Source organism: Priapulus caudatus, unplaced genomic scaffold (assembly GCF_000485595.1).
Source record: "Priapulus caudatus unplaced genomic scaffold, Priapulus_caudatus-5.0.1 Scaffold646, whole genome shotgun sequence".
Lineage (NCBI taxonomy): Eukaryota > Metazoa > Priapulida > Priapulimorpha > Priapulimorphida > Priapulidae > Priapulus > Priapulus caudatus.
In genome coordinates, this window is record NW_014577707.1 from 35,084 (window position 1) to 51,998 (window position 16,915).

The 16,915-nt window shown below is 37.5% G+C and overlaps 2 protein-coding genes across 3 annotated transcripts; both read left to right on the forward strand.

The window, feature by feature from the left end:
• Positions 1-1,555: 1,555 nt before the first annotated feature.
• On the forward strand, positions 1,556-10,420 carry LOC106812418 (arp2/3 complex-activating protein rickA-like). Its single transcript, XM_014816295.1, has 11 exons — positions 1,556-1,629; positions 2,984-3,089; positions 3,381-3,437; positions 4,619-4,745; positions 4,962-5,051; positions 5,519-5,712; positions 5,950-5,989; positions 6,131-6,251; positions 7,810-7,944; positions 8,156-8,877; positions 10,411-10,420. Exons 2-11 carry the CDS (start codon positions 2,987-2,989, stop codon positions 10,418-10,420), a joined length of 1,599 nt encoding a protein of 532 aa, XP_014671781.1. The 5' UTR covers positions 1,556-1,629; positions 2,984-2,986.
• A 78-nt stretch (positions 10,421-10,498) lies between these two features.
• LOC106812424 lies at positions 10,499-15,593 on the forward strand. 2 transcript variants are annotated; one of them, XM_014816301.1, is made up of 6 exons: positions 10,499-10,534; positions 10,696-11,004; positions 11,478-11,596; positions 11,943-12,047; positions 12,986-13,082; positions 13,527-15,593. In XM_014816301.1, the coding sequence occupies exons 1-6, from the start codon at positions 10,513-10,515 to the stop codon at positions 13,682-13,684; spliced, it is 810 nt and encodes a 269-aa protein (XP_014671787.1). In that variant the 5' UTR covers positions 10,499-10,512; the 3' UTR covers positions 13,685-15,593. The 2 variants fall into 2 exon arrangements, with proteins under 2 accessions (XP_014671787.1, XP_014671788.1); XM_014816302.1 differs by having other exon boundaries at positions 11,946-12,047.
• Positions 15,594-16,915: the final 1,322 nt, after the last annotated feature.

Genomic DNA, 16,915 nt, shown 5'->3' on the forward strand with positions numbered 1-16,915 from the left:
ATAAAATAATAAAATAGAACAGACGAAATCGCGCCCCGAAAACTCACGCGCGCCCTCGAGACCAAATGGTGGGGCCCGCCTTTCTCCCGCACACGGGCGGGGGGCCGACAATACCAACTGATCAACATTGCAAGCACACACGGTCCCACGCGTAAAAACTCATAATTCGACTCTAACCTTTTGAAATATTTGATTATTGAGATCTTTGATTTTCGCACTTTTGATTTCGATTGTCAGATTCTCCGTATTATGGATTTATGATTTTGAATTTTTGACATTTGATAATTGTTGGATTTTGCATGATATTTTGATTATTTGATTAAAATCGAATATTTTCGACAAGAACAATTTCTTCGATACATTTTCTCGAATATTCGTTTTTTATTTTTATTTTATTTTATTTCTATTTTTTATTTTATTTTTATTCCGTTTGGATTTTGACAATAATCTTAGATTTTTGATTTTGAAATCTTTACGAAAATTCTGACTAATGAGAAGTCTCGTTTTGAATTTCGAATATTATATTGTTTCTTGTATAATATTTATTTCTCGTATGCAATCTAATTTTTATGCATTGTCATATTATTATTTCAAGAGGTTAAACATGTAAAGCATGGGCAGAGCAGTGCCCATAGGAGATTGGTCGAATAATCCCACCACTAAGCCAGTCATAAATGCTTGATAGATACGCTGAAGTCGGTCAAGACGCTATATCGCGATCCCTAGGTACTTCTCGACGAGCGGGAAGAGATCTGGAACGATAGATAGTCCGACTACCATCCCTGAGTACATCGGTCAGCCCAATGCTGGCTGATCTCCCAGAATTGATATATCTAGCAAGAGGATCTAGAGAATGCGAGCTATACCTATAAACGCCTAGTACTGCGAGTACGCCTCGCCTCCCCATTTTTATTTTTATTTTTATTTCGTTTTGATTTTGAATTTGATTTTGATTTTGATTTCGATTTCGATTTTGAGTTCGTTTTGAATTTGATTTTTATTTTTTTTATATTTTTTTTTCGTTTTTTTTTTGCTTTTATTTATTTCAGAGGTAAAATTGTAGTGGCAGCCCTGGGCAGTGGGCCACCATAAACCAGTCTATGCTAGTAGTCGCTCGCAGCTAGATCGGATCCCTATACTTTTACGAGCGGAAAGATGGCGAACGTGTAGCGTCACTGACACGTAGCCAATGCCCTATCCAGATTATATTATAGAGATCAGTGGGCCTAACCCTAACCCTAACCCTAACCCTAACTCTAACCCTAACCCTAATCCTAACTCTAACTCAAACCCTATTTAAACAAATATATAAACAATTTAATTTTTAATTGTTGTAAAAATTAATTGCTGTTGTAAATAAATCATGTTTGCTGTTGTAAATAAATCATGTAAATATTGGCGATAATTGGAAAAAAAATGTTAAACAGATAAAGATAGAAAAATACAGAAAACAGAAAAATAACAAACCCCACTGGCTTTCAGGCGCGACGTCAGCGCCCTCTCTAATGAAATTTATATCCATCGTCAAGTTGGATTGCAGACGACAAGTAGCGTAGCAAAGAGCAAGGAGTTCGTTAAGCAAAGCAAGCATTTCGTTAAGCAAGCAGTTACTAGCAAAGAGTTCGATCGGTAAAAATTGTAAACGTTTTTATATCTAAATTTGGCAGTCGCATTATAGTTACTAGTAGAACACAAAGCGATACAATGAAGTTGACTAATATTGCACCTCATTAGTCTAATTGAAGTTAATAATAATACTCTACTGGGCTGTGTACGTCATACTGATTACTCATACTCATAGTCATAGCCTCTAGAACTATATGTATATGTATGTATGTATGAACGGGAACCTTTAGATCGGTATTTCCCTTTTTATTTTTGAGTTTCCCACCGGTAATTTCACTTTACCGGGAGATTTTGTTCCGGAGCTTCCAGGCTGATTCCAAGTAATGTTTAACCTGCTCTACCCAATCCCCATAACATCTATGTTCATTTAGCCCCAAGATGGTGAGCATCGCCTGCCTTTCCTCCAGCTGTGCAGGGGTGCAGGAACTATAGTACTATAGTATTAGTAGGCTAGTTCTAGAGTTCTAGGCTATAGTTCTATAGAGCTATATCATGTACGTCATGTATTGAAACTGGTTTCATAAATTGCCAAAATTCGTGACGAATCTCAGAATCTTGATTGTTCGCTACTTGACAGTTACCCTTTTACAGTTAATCAATAAAGCGTTTAATAAATACTAATATAGTATAGGCATAATTATAGTTACTTAGATTTATGTAAAAGATATATGAAATTGATATCCATCGTCAAGTTGGATTGCAGACGATGCACTATAATCAATAGTGACGATAATCAACGATAATCAACGATAATCAACGATAATGCTACTATAATCAATAATAGCGTTTAATAAATACTACTATAGTATAGGCATAATTATAGTTACTTAGATTTATGTAAAAGATATATGAAATTGATATCCATCGTCAAGTTGGATTGCAGACGACAAGTAGGGCCTAGGGGTTAGCGTTAGCAAAGAGTTTGATCGGTAAAAATTGTAAACCGTTTTTATGTCTAAATAAATTTGGCAGTTGCATTATAGTTACTAGTGCAGATGGGGTCGTTGTCATATCAGGTACTACAGATATGTACCCGAGGTAGTTTTAGGTTGTAATTAGTATTATGTTTATATTTTTATATGAGGTATGTTTAGGGTTAGGGTTAGGGTACACTTAATTCTGTAGTACAAGTCTGGTACACTTTGTGTATACATATATATGTACCTCGGGTACATATCTGTAGTACCTGATATACGACAACGACCCCTTGAGCGTTACTAGTAGAACACAAAGCGATACAATGAAGTTGACTAATATTGCACCTCATCAATTTTAGTCAATGAAGGTGACTAATACAGGACACATCACTGGTATGGTCTGCCATTGAAATTTTCTATATTTGTGTTTTTTATCATAGAAAATGTTGTCAATATCTCAAGTTTGTCACAGTGTTGGGTCTGAGTTCTACTCATCTCTTTGTGGAATGCCAGATGGAGAGCTAGACAAGATCATCAAATCTCTTGGTATAATATTGTTTAGTTTACATGCACATTCGTTTGAGATTAGCAGAGCAGAAATTATAGCCTTTTGTGAACGAGATAACTAGCTTTTAGTATGTACTTGTTGTAGCCCTCATGTTGTTTGTGGTTACAGCTTTTGTATAGTGACCATTTGTACCACACATACATTGAACTGTAAATTATATTGTGGAAGTTAGTGAATCACACAACTTTACACATTATTTTGGCATGGATAATTCAAGACATTTTCATTTTTTGTTTTGCTAATCTAATTTTATTAAACAATTTCCACAGAATTTGAGAATCAACAGCATGCCAAAGTGATTGCCAAGGAGGAGCAGAACATCATTGGTATATCCCCGAATACTACATTTTTGCCTATTATATTCTTTCAGCCAGCTCTTGCAAATTGCCAGTATATATTGTAGTGATTAACAATCTATAGTTAGATCGTAGCTTGAAAGTTGGTTTCAAAATGTAAAAATTGTAAAGTAGGTAATTAAAGCCTCACAATGCGCATCCAAACGCTGAAATTTCTCCAGTACTAGACTAGCAACTACTTTGTGGCATGCATAATCACACTACCTTATGACAAAATAAACTCTAGTTCCTCCCATTTGACTGCGCGTTCCCAACAAGAAAGAGGTGCGAAATCAGGTAATCAGGCGCCAACGCTAACTTGTTTCAAACAACATAACATCGACTTGGTTTGGTGACGTCACATGTTTCTATCTTTGCTGCGCCCGTACCGCTGTACCGCGCCACCGCTGCACGGTTGCTTGGAGATTGGGGAAACTGTCAACAACATCGGAGAATTTCAACAACATTGGAGGTATTTTCAAAATACCTTTTATAAGACAATGCGCAGTGAAATTGGAGGAGCTAGAGTTTATTTTGTCATAAGGTAGTGTGATTATTCATGCCACGAAGTATTTGCTAGTCTAGTACTGTAGAAATTAGCGTTTGGATGCACATTGTGAGCCTTTAAGTATAAGCCTAAGATATAATTGACTTGAAAAATTTACATTTTTTGTGCCTATATGATTTATAGTGTGATCAGGATTCTTGAAATACTTCTTACATCTATACATCTTCAGACACAAAATATTCTGTTTGACTGATCGATAGAAGTGTACCTATAAAAGTGACATGACTTGTGTGTGGGTGCGGGTGAATTTTAAAAGCTATTCTAATTCCTAATGAAAAAAATACTGCATTCATGATAGTTTGGTTTTAAATTAGCATCAATTTCAACCGGGGGGGGGGGTCCAGGGGGTCCGGACCTCCCCCCCCCTGCTCGTGCAGAAAACGCAACTGAGGGGGTTTAATTTCAAAAAATTTTGGTGGGAGGGCACACCCCCCTTTCGCGTGCTCGCAAGTTTGGGTTACGATCAGACCCCCCCCCCCTCCTGGTACAAATCCTGTACACGCCCCTGTCAACATGTCGTCACGTCTGCGTTTCATCATGTCAGTGTGTCTGCAGTGCTTCAGTGGGCAAATGCTTATGCATTAAGTCAATGAAAATGGTTTAGCTATAGAAGGTGCATTGGAAAAGAAGCAGATGGCCTTCATAGATATACAGCAAGAGATATCTGAGATTGATGCAAATACAAAGCGTACCTACAAGCAGTTCACGCACAATCGAGACCGCATTGAAAGGTACATACATACCATTACTCGATCAAGTCACATGCATGACTTAATTAGCTTAAATCCATAATCTTTCCAAATAAGAACCTGTATATAATACGTATTAATAACCCCCCAAATTCAGTGGATGCAACATATATGCTATTGTGCCCATTTTAGCAGAATGTTCTAAAGCATAACAACAGTGCAGTTGCGTAAACTTATTGTACCTTATATTGTTTGCAGCTTGAAGAATGATACAGAGTTGCTCGTCAGACACGAAAAGACACTGATTCAGCAGCTGGAGCAGATGAAGCAGAGCAGTGAACAGGAGCTGTAATTTTACACTATCAATTACCATGCATTCTTTCAATCTTTACTCTCGGCAACATATTAACATTAACCATTTTTACTGAGACTTAATTTAGATCATTTTCATGGAATGTTTGAAATTTTAGTGAGACTGAGTCACCTAACATTATAAAAATAATTCAGGTTTTGGTAGGCTCAACAGACATTTACATTGGTGGCTTAAAATAACATGACTTGTTTAACATGTTAGATTCTGTTAGGCACATATGCTAATTTGGCTACTCTAAAATAGATTTACATAGGTTTACATTTCATAACGTGATATATAAAAATGCACATCACATACTATTGCATAAACAGAAATCCTGATCATGCAGCCAAAATTTGAGGCAAAGGGTCTTTATTTTTTGATTTTTTTAATTTCGTATTGTAGCAACCTCCATAATCTACTAGGCTATATTATTGTAAACGTTCGTACATCTATGTCACAGTATAGAGCAACAGAAGGTTGTGGAGCACTACACTGCTGTGGCATTAGACTATGAGCAAAAGTACCAGAGCTCACCATTTGCTCAGCAACTGCAGAAGAAAGTAGAAGCAGTAACTTGTGTTGAGGAGCAGGTGAAATGTAACGAGGACCATCTTAACCGGGTTAAAACTCTTATAGAGGCTTTGAACTTGTCAGGTGTGGTATTCATTTACATTGTATATTAGTTGGTGTTTATAATTTCTAATAGGTTAATGAAAATTTAATTTAATTTGTGAAATATCTAGAGATAGTTATCATCTATATATATTTGTTGGGGTATGAATTTATAAGTACAATTTGACTCCCTAGTGGTTATAATATTTATAATTTCCAGGAGTTGAATAAATGTTGAAAGAGATTAAAACTTGCTTTTCCATATGTTTCATGTTCAAGACTTGCCATTTAAGGATATGAGCAATATGATTGTCAAAGTGTATCCTTTTATTGCTACATGTTCATGGTAAAATGGGGGCTTGCTTCTCAAGCAAAATACCTGGTAAGGTGTATTCACCAGTTATTTCTATGTAGAAGCTAGAGGCCATGCTTTTCCGTGTTGATTTAACTGTGTGGACAGTGCTGCATTGAGAATTGACACTGTTTCAATTGAATCTGCAATATGGAAGCAGAAGTCTGTGTGTGAAGCCACTAGATTTAAGATTGACAACATGATGGCTAAAAAGAACTCAGATTTGCAGGTAACAATTTGTTGTATAGATAAAAATTTAGATACATGTTTCCAACAGATGCAACACTGATATGTACATTTCATATCTATTGATTAGCTCTTTTGAAAAGGCGGTTTCTCTTGCATTCTGCATTCCTGCTTTCATCAGTGAATATCTTTTATTAATGAAATTCATTCTTTAGTATGTTTTCTATGGGGATGTCACAAAAGAATAGGACCATAAAGTTTCTAGATAGTGGTAACGATTAAGAGACTGCGTGTGCGCTGGCTTTGGTTGGAAATGACAGACTACTTGCAATCTGTGCATGACTACTTATACAGGCTTTCCAGCGGCCCTAAAATTCCTCAAAATTCCTAAAATTTTGAGCTCGCCCTAAAATTCCTAAAAAAACTTTAAAAATGTATGCAATTCCTAAAAAAGGGCTAAAATTTTATTCAAATTCCTAAAAAAAAAAAATTCACAGATATGTTTGGAGTTTTTGCTAATGAGATGATGAACTTTTGGTTTGTAATTATGTCTAATGCAGGTTCTCCAACCATTCCTGATTCTGCGGAATCATTACGATTTCTAGGCTTAATTTCCGCATTCTGCAGCGGCAAGGTTATATTCCTCATTTCAGTTGCACTGTACAAAATTTGCACTGATTGTTCGCATTGTTCGCTTGGACACATAGTTTTTTTGTCTACGGTAAATGGAACAGCCTAGTCAAACAGGCGCTGTCTGCAAGGTGTCGCGTAGTTTGTCTGCTAATCAGACAAGGGTTGTAGGGTTGAGTCTAGGGTTGAGATAGTGTTATCAGACATGAGAATATGGCCCACAATATGCCTCAGAATGCAGGAAAATGGCTTAAATATTTCAAAATTTTCTGGGGGGGCATGTCCCCAGAGCCCCCCTAGCACTGGCATGCTTACGGCACGCGGGCCTGCCTGCGGCAGCCAAGGTACATTTCGCCCCCCACCCCATCAATTTCTGAATACGCCACTAGTTACTGATCACTGCGGGAACATTTCGTATTTGGAGTTCACAGGGTTGGAGACCCTGCTAATGGATGTTTTCTAGTTATCTTTATACAGAGTAAGTATTGTGACTCAGTCTACCAGTGATTCCTAAGCTTCAATGTCTGATTATACGACCCTGTTCCTGGCTGGATGTACAAGACATGCCTAATTTGCATGAAACTTGATGATGTACTTGGAGGATAGGAATAGCTGGTAGACTGGACACATACCACATAGAACTGTATCTGTAAGTTAACACGTTGATGTTTATGAAAGGTAAGTGACTTATTTTATCCCTAAAATGTTTCGATTCATCCCTAAAAAATTCCTAAAATAGCCCTAAAAAAACCTTAATTTCTCCCTAAAATTAGCCATAACATGTTGTCGAGGACTGCTGGAAAGCCTGCTTATATGCACTGGGCTTTGATATTACGTAGGTGTGCAATTTTAAATGATCAATAGGTTTGCATGAGCTGTGAGCATTGTGGTTGCTGTCAAGGTAATGTGCCCACAGTCATGTAAGTAAGATTTTATTGGTTTGTGATCATATTCTCTGTATATTGAAACAGCTACTGGAGCAGAAGCAACGCCGTCTACAATCGGTTGCAGATCAGCTGAAAGCAGAGAAGGAAAATATGCAGGCCAGGATAAAAGAGGCAGAGAATCTTGCCCAGTCAGACAAAGTGGTAGCACAGAGAGAACTGGTAGGTATCAAGAACTATGGCATTGTTAGCATGTCATAATTAAAAGCTTACAATCGTGGAATTAAAAAAACAGGGTTTTTACTATATATCGATCAATATGCAGTTTTGATGCATATATTTGATGCTGATCGATCATACATTTTCATACTACTGGAAATAGTAGGCCCTATACACATTACTAGTTACACCTCTTCTATATTCTGAATTTCAGAATGCTCAAGCAGCAGAGAGTAGCAACTTGGGAAGCGGAAGTCTTGAAGACATGCAGACAAGCATTCAGCAGATGTCTAGTGAAATGGTTCCTGTTTCAGGGTCTCTAATGTCCAAGCAGTGTACTTCCCAGGGTAGCACTCCACGAGCTAGCATTCTTCAGCTTATTGTTCCACAGCTTGGCACTCAAAGCTCTAATATTCCACAGCTTAACGTTCTACAGCCTAGCATTCCAGAACCTAGCATTCTTCAGCATAATGTTCCACAGCCTAGCACTCCACGAATTAGCATTCCACAGCTTAATGTTCCACAGCGTAACACTCCACGACCTAGCATTCCACAGATTAATGTTCCACAGCCTAGCACTCCAGAACCCGGCATTCTTCAGCATAATGTTTCACAGCCTAGCACTCCACGAATTAGCATTCCACAGCTTAACACTCCAAGACCTAGTATTCCACAGATTAATGTTCCACAACCTAGTACTCCACGGCCTAGTATTCCACAGTTTAATGTTCCACAATCTAGTACTCCACGGCCTAGTATTCCACAGTTTAATGTTCCACAATCTAGTACTCCACGGCCTAGTATTCCACAGTTTAATGTTCCACAACCTAGTATTCCACAGTTTAATGTGCCACAGCTTAGCACCCCACAGATTAATGTTCCACAGAGTAGCACTTGTCAATCAAGCACGCCTCAACCAAACACACAGCAACTCGGGTATGTATTGTTACATTCTTTTTGTGGGGATATATATCTCTTGCATTCTACAATGTCAGTAAATCTGGTTCGATGGGTGTATATTTTATAATGTTCCACAGGGTTTTCAAATTATATTTTGTATTTTATTCTCAATTCTTATAAAAAAAATCGTATTTAAAAAATCAATAAGTATATAGTTTTAAAAACAACAAAAACATTGAATGTCTCAAACGCAGTGAAACAACCTAATTTTCTAGCATTTAAACAAATTGACAAACGTTATTAAAATATATTGAAAACCTGCATATAGGCTGATTAAGCTATATATGAGATATAAATTGACCAGTGATTGCAACATGCTAATGTTAGCGTACCTGTGTTATGTTACTATGGGATGATAAATAACACAAAAATACATATGCATAATTACAATACAGCTGGGCAGATAGAAGCCAGTCACGGGTGCCTCAGATCATCGTTCCCAGATTATCGGTGCCACTCGGTGGTTGTACTCCCGTAATCTCTTCTGTTCCGGCTGCTTCACTATCACCAACCGATAAACAACAGGTTTGTATTATCATGAATATATATATATATATATATATATATATATATATATATATATATATATACTGGAGAAAATTAAAGTAGCCATGCAGTCATGAATAAATAAGAATCGGATACGAATTCCTAAATCAAAAATCACGTTTTTTTGTTTTTCTGTTAGCTGTCATGGTTTTGTAGTGAATCGCCTGTAATTGTTGTGTATATTTTCTACGTGCTAACAAGTTTTGCATTATATTTGCTCTTGTGTATATGATCTCATATGTTGTTATATTCATTCATAATACACTGCGCGCGCTTAAGGGGCCCGTTGTCAGAAACAAAATTTTTGTGTCATAAGTCTAAAGCCCGACTTTTAAAGTCCTACCATGCAATATACGTGAAATTTTAGACTTAAAATAATCACAACTACTTGTGCTTATGTGAGCAGCAATATATATATTGTTAGTGTGGCCTTTTCTTCATTTGCTTTACTGGTGCTTGACTATAGTTCGTCATTACTGTGATAGTGTTTGTGCTGATGCAGGGAAGCGGGGATGCTGTAAGCAGTGGAGTTGCTGCCATGATGATATCCCCAAAGCGCATGCAGCAGACAGCCAGGATAGCACCGATTCCAAAACCACGTAGTTTGCCAACACCTCCCGATATCGTCAAGGTATGTCAGTCCAACAGCTAACAATTGTCACATGCAACTAGAGCCTTGCGCTGTATGTCTATTTAGTGATTTTAGTAACATAAATTACTGGCTTTTTGTGTTTACTCTGTGTGGACACATAATAATGACTTGTGGCATTGATATGATGCTAGGAAATGTTATAGAGCCTATCTTAGTAAATAGTGTTGAAGATTGGTTTTCATTATTCCTATTTAATATTAAGTACTCATAATAAGGCCATAACATAAATAATAGCCAATTAAGTATAAAGAATACAGAAACATACCGAGGTGTTATTCTTTAATCACAGCTGTATTTTGTGTCCCTTATAGCCACATCTAGTTAACTTCCCAGAAAAAACTTCATTTTCTGTGGTAGTTGGTCAGCAAGCTATGGTTGGCGTGTCTCAGTCCACAGTGTCTGGTCCCTTTGCTATGCCCCAGGAAATGAGAAGAGGTATAATATTAAATTAAATTATTTTTACTATCAAATTATTCATCTATATATGTACTACCTACCTTTTGTCAAATGATAAGTTGAAAATGCTGTTTGTTGCAGTTTTATCGTATGATATTCATCCATGATATTTATTAAGAGTACTGATTCACTAATTATAGATATACAAATGTCGGCAGCAATGCAGAAAATGCAGTCCCCAGAAGAAGTAAGCTGCCACTATACGGAACCTGCTGACGTGCTCTGTAATCAGCTTGATGCCAATTCCACATCTACCTTCCACGGAGATGAATTTCCAATGACCCCGACCATGTCTCCTTACAAACCAATGAGCCCTGCTCTCTCCTCTCCTCCCAACTCACCACCTCCTCTCTGTTCACCATCGCCGAGTGTTCGGAGCATGTCTCCGGGAACAGTCTTCACACCGATGGTCATCTCGCCACATACTCCTGCATCCGCCCAGCATATAGGTAAGCCAAGCGACATCAGATATAGTGACAGCTGTTTTCGTTAATGTCAGTCCCGACCATTATAGGTTGTACGTAATAAAAGCCGGCAAAACAAGTTTATTTTGAATCGTTTTTGTCACAGAAAAAGCTGTTAATGAATGGTTCTACAACGTGGATGCATTTCACACCGCTAGAGTGATGAGCATATACTCAATTAATTAGGTCATTAGATTAGCTTTCTGTGCTCTTATAAGCAATACACAAAATTAGTTTACAACATTATCTACAGATTCAAACAGGACTTGCTGAATGCACCTGGAAATCTTTAATTGAAGTTGATAAATACTTGGTTTCATAATGTGGTGATTGCAGTTTATAAATTTTAATCAGTGGTGCTATTAATTGTGCACCTTAGTATGTAACCTAAATAAACCTGAATTTAACTGAACATAACTTAAAGTTAGAGTAATCTTACTCGTTTGAAATTGGCTTAGGTGAAGGTAATAGAACAAATAAGCCTAGTGCAGGCATGTGGGAGCAGCTGGAACACTTTAATAAGAGGGACAAATCACCTGCCTTCACCTTCAAAACACGTGACATGTATCAGTCTAAGGTAGGCTATTTCGTCAGTATCACTGCTTCCCACGTACAGGATGTGTCTTCCAGCTAAATTTTCGTTGTGGCAACCTGATCTCTTTCAATTGGGTTGGTGTGTGATTAGTACATGAGCAGCTAAAATTATATTGAACAGATAAGTCTTAAAATGTCATTAATACAGGTTGACAACGGATAATATGACTTGGATTAGTTTAGGAGAGGCCAGGATAACTGTACTTCTAAGTCTAAGAATGCGCATTGACATTATAGACTAGCAAGCATCGCATAGAACATGGTTCATGCATCTACCTAATCAATGAATTGCATTTAAAACAAAATGTCATTTTGTGTTATTTCCGAAGAAGAAGCCATTTGAAGAGCAGGAGCCAGCAGTGGTCACAGCACATAGTGAAACAGTGTCTGGATTTACTGGTTTCACTGGGGGATTCTTTCAACCTTTTCACGCAGTGAGTGAAATTCGTTCATTTGACTGTAAATCAATATCCTTCACGATAGGCTCTATAAATGTTAGAAGTAAAACGTCTGGTTTGTCGCTGAACAAGCTGAGAGAGTTTTATTTCATGCATTTATCAAAATGTATTAAATGGTATATACCTTTTGAAATAGGTTTTATAGTCATGTGAATGCATGCATGGTGTGTGCTGAGAGTAGCTAGAGTGCTGCTTGCAGTTGTGTGGGCTGATTGAATTGCTGCCATGCATGTCCGGTGATGCAGACACGTATGGAACCTCTTTACTAGCAGTAAATACGTTTGATTTGACTGCTTGCTCTGTAACACTGTGCCAATTAAGGAAGAAAGGGACAATAGTCCAAAATTCTTCCAAGTTATGTCAATGGAAGCGTGACATGATATATTTGTAATATAATCAGTATAAACATCTGTTTCAGCTGGCATATATGAAGTTAGTTGTTACATGACACCAAGAGCTAATAATACCTTATAAGTATTATTAGCTCTTGTATAGTATAATAGGTATAATAGGTTTTATTATAATAGGTATTATTAGGTATTATTAGGTATTATTATTAGGTATTTAGTAGGTATTCTTTAGGTATTTATTATTATTTTTATTATTATTATATTATTATATTATTATTATTATTATATTATTATATTATTATATTATTATTATTATTATTATATTATTATATTATTATTTATTATTATTATTTTATTATTATTATATTTATTTATTAGGTATTATTTAGGTATTATTATTAGGTATAATAGGTATTATTAGCTCTTGATGACACCCCTATACACCTTCCTGGTTAATGTGTTTATATTATTCACCCCAGACATACTTTAATTTTCTGTAATATGAAATAACCAGAAAGCATATACTTCTATTATTTATATTGTTTTTGTGTGTCAATTTTGCAGATGGAAAGCCCTGAGTTCAGATATGGTGAGCCAAGCAGCAGTACTAGCAGTATATGGAACCCAGCTAGTAAAAATGTGTGCATATTTAAAACTCCAGGTAAGAATCATCTATTTTCCTTTTTACCATTTTGCACAATACTTATTACTGTGGGTGTTAAAACTTTTAATGAAGTCTGTACATAATAATAGAGAATTATCATGAATCTTCATGCATCATGTCCTAAATGGCAGTTTTGGTTAACTTTGATGGTAGTTACATTCATACTCCATGAATTTTATTACATTTTGAGATCAGACATTTTGAGCTTTTTGCCCATACACCAGTCTATGCTCCAACAGTTCTTACAGTTTCTTTACAGATATGCTATGCTCATTGAATGTATTGGCAGCTATGTATGTACTGCACAACTTGGATAAGAGTATTCCATCATGTTTCCTCATGCTAGTGACAGTATACTTATGCACCCCTTGATTTTAAATACCATTTTATTGCTAATTCACTATGTTAATTACCCCATGTAATTGTCTACATTTTATTCAGAGATTGAGTCGACAGCTGAGTTTAACATGTCACCGGCACCACCAGTGTTTTCCATGGCCAGCAGTGCTACCTCAGCTGATAATACAGCCACGGATATGTCTGCTCTCAGTGGTTTCTATTCCTTTCCATTTGGAGTGTCCTCTGGTGATGCTCATTAACTGGCCACAAGAGTGTGGTAACAACAATGCAGATGTGTCCTGATGTTAGTAGACCGACCGACAAAAAACAGTGTGCATACTTGATTAAGTGCAGAATTTAATTTGTTCTTCGATCTGTGCATTTACTTTATGAAATGTATTTTTGTTGGTTAAACTCTAAAAACAGTTTGGCTGGCTAGTTGTTATTTTGTCTCAATCGAAAACGGTTTACGAGCGTGATACAACTTTGATTCCTTAGTTTTATTCATGAGCTTTAAAAGTGGGTATCAAAGTATATAATGTTACCTATTAATGATCATTCTCTTGTGTACTTTTATCGATGTATAATATTGTTTAAAATAATTTCGTTTATATGTAAGCAAGTCATATAGTAAGTTAGGCAAGTTAGTATATTGCTTTGATTATATATATATATATATAGAGAGAGGATATGATCATCTGCCTTTGATGATCTGATGAGCATAAAACACAACTGTGCTTTGTTAATTTCTCTATATTTTCTTGCTGGTTTGTTTGCACCTAGTTATTTTGAAGTGTTGTATAATTACGGAAGGTTGAAAACGCATGAGGGTGGTGAAGGAAACTGGCCTCGTGTGTACACCCGTGACAGCGATGACTGATAGATGCCTAGTGCGCTTGGCATGCTTAAATGTCTCCTTTACATCCTGCTGACATATTGGCCCATGTATGTGTGTGCGTGCGTGCGTGCGTGCGTGCGTGCATGTATGTGTGCGTTAAGCATAAATGTTATCAATAGCTAATAATACCTAATTATACTACAATAGGTATTATGTAGATGTATAGGTATTATAGGTATATATGGATGTGATCAGGAGTTCATAATGACAAATTTGTCATTATTAACTCCTGATGTGATGTATCAGTGCAAATGGTTGTTAACACTGTTAGGGCTCCATTACTAAGAACTGGGCATTTAGATATGCCTAAGCCATTCCACACACCAGCGTTCCTGCCCCAATGCTCATTGCTCCCAATGTGCCTTTGGTGGCAACCTTGATCTTTATATGCTTAAGACTAGTATCAAGGTCGTTTTACAAGTAATAGACATTCTGTCATTTTATGTGCGCCTGTATCTTCTTTAGGAAAACTGCAATTCGACTATTAACAGGGAAATCTTCAAGAATGTTGCGCATGCGTGCGTCCATCAGAGCCAATAGCTGAAAAGTAATAGGAGAAAATAATGTCTCATGAAGTTATTTTATCGCTTCAGTACTCACCGATAAAAGTAGTGCGGAACATTGCATTACACTCTTCAGGAAATTGCAATGTAATTATAGTTTTGAAGAAATACGCACCGATTTCGCTTCAGTGGCAAGCCGAGTTGGCTTCGTAATGAGGCAGCGATCTCGTGCAACTATATAGGGGCTGCACCATTACTACGCTGGTAGAACGAGTAATGTGTCTCTTACATCGCTCTCGTAAATGTACTACATAATGCTGCAGTGTGAACGTTTTGCTTTGGCGCCTTGCCGTGTCTACCTGGCGAGCAAACGAGCCCAGTCCACACATCTCTGCTGTCCCCTCCATGCCCTACCATAATACACATATATAAGGTCCACCTACACACCGCTGATGCACCTTGCTCTTATTCTCGGCTAACCCCAAATACTGCTGCACTTTATTTATTCATCCTCTCCCTTTCATGTATCACTATATCTACGTAAATTATACATTATTTTATTGTAATTTATTCAGGTGGGGATTAACGCGTATAAAATACAGTTATATTATATATTACCAAATATTTTGGGAAAAAAGTATGTTCATATGTAGTTGTATAAATTCATTGTCCATCGAGTTTCATATATATCTTTTTGTTTTCCACGCAATTAGTATTTATTCGTTTTGATATGTCGGTTATGGCAAACGTATTAAGACGTTAATTTAATTTTAATTATTCTATATCCTTGTTTGTAATAAATTGTTGTCGTTTCTGAAATTTGTGTTGTCTGGTTGTCTGGTGATTCGTGTTGGTTGATGGGTGGTCTTAATATGTCGGACGCAATATTGATTGCCATGTATACTTGCTTGTTGAACTCACTGGTTCGTCTTGCTAGTGAGTTTTTATCGGCAACAGCATGGTGTAAGTTGTAGAAGCTTCAGATGTCCAATATTAATATAACGCGGTTACAATTACCTCACACAGAACAACGAAACTGCATATACATGGGGTGTTCTACGGCATTGCTCTGTTTACTCATGTTGTCACTCTCTTGTACAGCATTCGGAGGACGAAGTTATATAATCGACATACGGTGTGATCGTTGTGTAGCATTCGAGTGATGATTAACGTCACGATGCCATCTGCGTGCATTGTCACCGTGATGTAACACGGTGGGGATGTCATATATGCACTGTAACGATACTGTGAGATTGTACTGAGATTCGACACACAGTGTCGCCTGCACCTCGAACCGCTTAGCGGCAATCTTACAGGGACTAGATTTAAAGCGATCTCAAACAAACATTCTGTCTTTAGGACGTGAATCCTTTGACAGCTAGTGTCCACGTCGACCATGCAAACAACGTTTGACTTCACAAAGCATTCCGGTATAGACAGGTATATATACCATAGACATCTATTATATATAGGTAGTATATTAGCGACTTGGAAGTAGCCCAACATAGAGCGCGAATACCTGCGTTGACGTCATCAGTGCGCTCGCTACAATGTATCCAGGTATCGCATCGTATGAATGGACAGCGTTACATTAGTGCGCTCTTCATTGTGTACGATCGGCAAGTGCTTCCCTTACAATCCGTGCCTATGATTGCCTGCCGCGTGCGCTAGGTAGCGAAAGACTTCAGGTGCGCGTGCGACGAACAGAAAATAATTACTGGGCGCCCGCGTGTAGTTCACGACATTACCGCGTTGGCCACACGTGGTCCACATGGCCAAGTATAGTATACGCGTTGTTCACGTATAGTCCACACATTGACCACGCGTTGGCCACACATCTAGGTATAGTATACACGTTGTTCACGTATAGTCCACACATTGACCACGCGTTGGCCACACATCTAGGTATAGTATACACGTTGTTCACGTATAGTCCACACATTGACCACGCGTTGACCACACGTCCAGGTATAGTATACGCGCTGTTCACGTATAGTCCACACATTGACCACGCGTTGACCACACGTCCAGGTATAGTATACGCGCTGTTCACGTATAGTCCACACATTGACCACGCGTTGACCACACGT

Excerpts from the sequence above, each read along its gene's own strand:
- LOC106812418 (XM_014816295.1), top strand. The coding sequence starts at position 2,987 with ATGTTGTCAATATCTCAAGTTTGTCACAGTGTTGGGTCTGAGTTCTAC. Across the intron at positions 3,090-3,380 it reads CAAGATCATCAAATCTCTTG|AATTTGAGAATCAACAGCAT; the intron begins GTATAATATTGT and ends CAATTTCCACAG. Across the intron at positions 6,252-7,809 it reads AAAAGAACTCAGATTTGCAG|CTACTGGAGCAGAAGCAACG; the intron begins GTAACAATTTGT and ends ATATTGAAACAG.
- LOC106812424 (XM_014816301.1), top strand. The coding sequence starts at position 10,513 with ATGCCCCAGGAAATGAGAAGAG. Across the intron at positions 12,048-12,985 it reads TCTTTCAACCTTTTCACGCA|ATGGAAAGCCCTGAGTTCAG; the intron begins GTGAGTGAAATT and ends TCAATTTTGCAG. Across the intron at positions 13,083-13,526 it reads GTGCATATTTAAAACTCCAG|AGATTGAGTCGACAGCTGAG; the intron begins GTAAGAATCATC and ends CATTTTATTCAG.